Raw genomic sequence first — 6,000 nt, 5'->3', positions numbered from 1 at the left:
CTAGTATGCCACGTAGATTTTGTGCTCAATGTAAAGTTTATATTAAAGTTGGTGATAAAGCCCTTCATTGCTCTGGTGAGTGTCAAAAATGGTATCATTTAAGATGTAAGAACTTAACTGAACAGGATTTGGAATATTTAAATGAAATTGGGAAAAGTTATGAATGTGATTTTTTGTATGAGAAAAGAAAGTTAAGCCTAAATAGTGAAACTCCATTAAGAAGGACTGTGTCCATTTCGTTAGAGGGGAGACAGTTAATCTTGTTGAGAATAGTGAGCTTGATTTAAATATGGGGGAGGCAGATATGAAGTGGCTTAAGACAAAAGTTACTGAAATTTTGTCAAGACTTGATGACTTTCACTTAATTAAAGTAAAGGTCGAAGAATTAGTGACTTCCTTTCAATATTATTCAGAGAAGGTAGAAACTATGAGTGAGGATATCACAACTTTGAGAGCTGAAGTTAAGGAGTGTAAACAGGAAAATAAAACATTAAAGCATGAAAATGAAGAATTGTGGAAGGAGATGGCAAGTTTTCGGAGGAAGATGTGTGAAGCGGAACAATATTCTTATAACTATAATGTTTTGATTGGAGGTATTCCAGAGAAGCCTGATGAGAATTTGCAAGAAGTTGTTGAGAAGATTACAACTACTTTTGGGGTTGACTGTGCTCTACAGATATTGACACTGTTCATCGTATAGGAAAGAAAACAACTGAAAATAAGAGTCCGAGACAGATTGTTGTTAAGTTTTGTCGTAAGCAAATTAAATTTGATCTGCTTAAACTTAAGAAAACTAAATTTCGCTCTCTTAATACTAATGATATTAAGGTCTGTAATGAATCTTATCCAGTTTATGTTAACGAACATCTCTCCCCATATTATCGTGATATTTTCATGCAAGCAAAACGAAAACAGAAAGATCTTGGCTATAAATTTCTTTGGGTATCGAATGGTAATATTCTTATTAGGAAATCAGAAACTACTCAGCCCATTGTTTTACGTTGCTTGATTGATCTTAATAATTTATAAATACTGCAATGGCTGATGATTTTGATGATATTGTTGGTGTTACACCAACTTTGTCTTCTCTTTCTGATTTACCAAATGTTTTTCTGTTGGTCATTTAAATTTAATACATGTTAATATTCGAAGTCTTACTCAAAATTTTGACCAATTTCTTGTTTTTTTTACAATCAAGCATTGTTAAATTTCATATAATAGCTTTTTCTGAAACTTGGTTTGTTGAGGATGGATTTGTTTCCTTTTCGATTCCAGGTTACTCCTTTTATTCTTCATCTTCTGGTCTAAATAAGGCTAGTGGAGTGGCAGTTTTTGTTAAATTTGAGATACTGACTATGATAAAAGAAGTGCAGTACATTAAGTCTGATGCTTTAATTTTATTTTGTATGATTCAAAATAAGAAATTTAATCTCTTTGTTGTTTATCGATCTCCTAGATTGCCTGTATTGAAATTTATTGATGAGCTTTCATTAGAATTGAATTTATACAAATATGATATTAATATACTTGTTGGTGATTTTAATATAGATGTTTTGGCATTTGATGATGTTTGTTATAAAAATGCATATTTTAAGTTTTTGTCTGAGAACAATCTTCGTATTATTATTTCTTCTCCTACACGGATAACCAATGTTACTAATTCTTGTATTGATCATTTTTTAATTAGTGGAAATACTATTAAAAATTGTTATTCTTATATTGTTGAGAGTTTTTGACCGATCATTTTCCAATTGTTTTATGTATAGACATTTTATCGGATCTAGAACATGTCTCAAATGTTCAAAAGATTAAGTTTAATGAATTGAGTTCTTGTTTGAATTTTTCAGATTGGTCCTGTGTTATGAATTGTTCTGATGTTAATGTTGCTTATGATAATTTTGCTGAAGTGTTAACTGATTGTATTCAAAGTTGTACTACTACTGTTTCTGTGTCACGAAAGTTTAGAAAAATTAAGCCATGGATTACCAGTGAATTGGTTTTGTTAATGATTAAAAGAGATAAGTTAAAAAAGAAAGTACATCAATTTCCTGATGATATTTATCTAAAGATTAGATTTAAGTGTTTAAGGAATTATGTTGTTAGCTTGACCCGTAAGACTAAATGGACTTATTATCATAACCTGTTTAAGAATGCTAAAACTATTAAACAGAATTGGAATATTGTTAACTCTATTATTGATGTTAAAAAAAAAAATAAGAAATTTTGTAATTTTGGTACTACTGATTTATCTGATTTGAATTATTTTTTGTTAATGTTGCTAAATCTACTTGCTCCAATCCTAAATTTTGTTCTCAGGGCATGCCTCCTGCTCCTTCTTCTTCTTGTTACCTATATCCTGTTACTGTATCTGAAACTATGAATAATATTTTCTCCTTATCAAATTCAGCGTCTAATGGTGTAGATGGTGTTTCGGTTAAGATTTTGAAAGCTAATGCTAATCTTTTGCACCAATTTTGACTTTTTTAATTAATTTATCTTTTACTCAAGGGAAGTTTCCTAATGCTTTAAAGTTATCATTGGTCATTCCTATTTATAAATCTGGTAATATTTCTGATTTTACGAATTATAGACCTATTTCCTTATTAATACATTTCTCTAAACTATTTGAAAAATCTATGAAGATTAGAATTTTATCATTTCTTGATAGACATTCAGTTTTGTCTCCTTCTCAATTTGGCTTTCGGCCTGGGCTTGGAACGGAGGTTGCTGTTGCTAAACTTGTGGGAAGTATTACAGAAGCTTTAGATTCTGATCTTCATCCAATTGCTGTTTTTCTTGACTTAGCCAAAGCTTTTGATTCTGTTAATCATAAAATATTGTTAAATAAATTATCTTATTATGGTTTTAGAGGCATTGTTTTTGATTGGTTTTTTCTTACTTTCACAATAGAAAGCAATCAGTTTGTATCCATAATAATTATAGTGATTGGCTTACAATTAATGTTGAGTACCACAAGGTTCTGTTCTGGGTCCTTTATTATTTCTCATTTATATAAATGATATTCTTTACCAACAGTTTTTTGGAGATATCCAAGCCTATGCCGATGATATTGCTGTTGTTTATAGTAAGCCAAATCTAATTAATGAAGCCATTATTTCTAGTGATCTTAATAAAATTAAAATTGGCTTTTCTGTAATGACTTATCCTTAAATATATCTAAATCTTTTCTTCTTCAGTTTAACCTTTATGGTGTCATTCCAGCTTTTCCTTCTATTTTTTTATCATTCTAGTGATTGTTATACTTACCCTAATTGTAAGTGTCCCAAATTGACTCAAGTTTCCTCTGTTAAATATTTAGGAATTATTTTAGATCGAAAATTAAATTGGCAATTTCATATTAATTCTTTAGTTAATAAATTAAAATATAGTTCTATGCTAATTTTTGAACTTAGTCATTGTGCTCCTTATCATATTTTGTTAAGTGTATATTATGCTCTCTTTCAATCTTTCTTACAATATTGTATTTCAATTTGGGGTGGCACATATAAGACTTTTTTTAATTCCTATTCACAAGTTGCAAAAAAAGTGTTTTCTCTCTTATTTTTACTCATAGGCTTGATACTGATTTCAGTAAATTTAACTCCCTCTTTCATATGATAAACTTTATTTATATTTTTTAGCTTTATCTACATTGCATGTTTCTTTTAATAGGCCTTTTAAAGTCACTTCATATTTTACACGACTTCAATCTTTTTTTCCAATTAATGTACCCACACCACGTAAAACAGTTACACTTCATCAATATCTTTATTTGGCACCTCGTATTCATAATTTTATTCCTTATAGTATAAGATCTTCTATTAATCGTGTTAATCAAAAGAAATACTTAAAACAATGGATCTTAAATACTGATGATAATATTCTGGGAACTTTATATTGATTTTGTAAGTTTTGATTTTACATTATTATGTGTTTAACCATCACAGGACGAGTTAACTCTTTGTTGATGGTTTTATATTGATATTTGATTTTTTGTGTCTAATTTATTGCTTAATAAATTTATTATTATATTATTATTATTATTATACATGAAAATGTGAAACGGTTGTAATCCTTTTAAAGTTATTTGTTGTAAATATTGCAACCTCAGCGTAAACAAATATGTATGTATTTGTGAATAGATTACTAGACTTGTCGTACAATTTAAACGTATTTCTACTTTACAGATGAAACAGAGATTCCTCACTAACGTGTCAACTAAGCATAAACGAGATTCAAGCCAGAGTTCTTGTTATCTCTACAGGTGGCTATTCCGATTTCGGTCTTCACTTATGAAGCTTATAATGTATACGCTCTAGTTTCAAATCAAGTGCCCTTTAAATCCCAGGTACTTTCTGGTACATGAGTTGGATCTACCTAGATCATTATGTACAGGATCCGTGTTGTTGTTTTTTCTCCATATTATTACCTAAAAAAAGCTATTGAACTGATATGATACCCACTTCAGTTAAATTTTGCATAATCGAAGCTAATGATATGAATCAATGTCGTAAAGTGTTTACACATAGAAGTATATATATACGCATACAGCTATATGGTACTTATCAATAATGCAGGTTTAGAGAAAACGTACCCTCCCTACATAAAGAATTATTTAAACAGACGAAGAAAATTTTCTTTTTCTGTTTAAATAAATAAATAAATAAAAGCCCACAAGTATTTTCTATTCAATTTCCTAGCTCTGAAAACAAGCGGTTCCATGTAATATTTATTTTATTCTAGTAATGTTGGGTTTGAAATTTTATTTTGCTTTTTTATTCATATCTTCCACAATCATTTGTCCTGAAACTCCAATATTTTAGATATTTTCGTGTTTTTCGACAAAACTATCTTCATTTTACGAAGTCAAAACAATAATTCTATTGATCCTCTTATCTTGATTTTTTACTTTGATTATTAAAAAACTAAATGCTCTGGAATGATTGCAGAACACGAAAATAACATGTGGGGAACAAAAATTTTGGATCTCATTCTATTTAGAATGATTTTCTACGGATGATAGGATTTATTATATTTCTTTGTGTAAGGGTTTTTGGATATGGCGTGAAACATATGTTGTTACCTGTATTTGTAGTGAATGATATAATTTTATTAAAACTTATCATTTAGACTCAAACTATGAAACATTATGTAATACAAAATCATGTGCAGTTCAAAATGTTTTGTGAGATTTGTTGTGATGAAAATTAAATTATTTTGAATTTGGGTTTTATCCTTAATTTCGAATTGTATTATGTTTGAAATATATAAAGCCGACTAATCTGATATCAAACACTCGATTTTTACTTAAAATACATTTTCTCTGCTTTGTGACTTGAAAAATTAGTTCAGAAAAGATAATTCAGGAGAAAATATTAATCAAATGGCGAAAAACATCTCAATTTGTAATGGTGTTCTACTTTTTCATCTAGTCATCTTGATTTAGGAATTACAAGATCTATTCCAAAGTAATTTGTCCCAAAAGTTTTTAAGATCTCAAGTCAGGTTTCTATAAAATCCTAAGCAAACATAGTGTCATTTTCGAGTATCTCAAATAATATTAGAATATGTTTAATTTTTTATGATAGAATTTTATTTATCTAAATTTCAACAAGAAATTTAAATGAAGCAAACACATAAGAAATTGCAATTTTCTGTAGCTACAACTTATCTATAAGAAGATATTACTTTTTTTAAAACACTTTTGCACCTTAGAATTTTTTAGTTGGTTATACATATTTGCCCAGTAAAGTGAATATTAACAGAACTCCTATAATTAATGATAATAAAGTAAAATTTAAACACTTTGTTAGAAAAACTTACGAATGAACATGTTGTTTCTATAACGTGCAATGTTTAATACAATATTTGGATAATTCTTATCAGTAACAGGGAGAAATTTTATCGATTATTATAAGTCTTAGGATTACTGACGCAGAAAATATCACAAAAAGCAGCTTAGAATGAATCACTCAAATCCACGTGCTACATCTAGAGCAG

The 6,000-nt window shown here is 28.8% G+C and overlaps 1 protein-coding gene across 1 annotated transcript; it reads left to right on the top strand.

Moving 5' to 3' along the window:
* The first annotated feature begins 250 nt into the window (after positions 1–250).
* On the top strand, positions 251–5,103 carry LOC143244883 (uncharacterized). Its single transcript, XM_076490348.1, has 2 exons — positions 251–754; positions 4,188–5,103. Exon 1 carries the CDS (start codon positions 290–292, stop codon positions 698–700), a length of 411 nt encoding a protein of 136 aa, XP_076346463.1. The 5' UTR covers positions 251–289; the 3' UTR covers positions 701–754; positions 4,188–5,103.
* The last annotated feature ends 897 nt before the right edge of the window (positions 5,104–6,000 follow it).

Source organism: Tachypleus tridentatus, chromosome 2, assembly GCF_004210375.1.
Source record: "Tachypleus tridentatus isolate NWPU-2018 chromosome 2, ASM421037v1, whole genome shotgun sequence".
In the NCBI taxonomy this organism is placed as follows: Eukaryota; Metazoa; Arthropoda; class Merostomata; order Xiphosura; family Limulidae; genus Tachypleus; species Tachypleus tridentatus.
The sequence above is the reverse complement of the archived record's forward strand: the minus strand, read 5'-3'. Positions and strand labels throughout refer to the sequence as shown.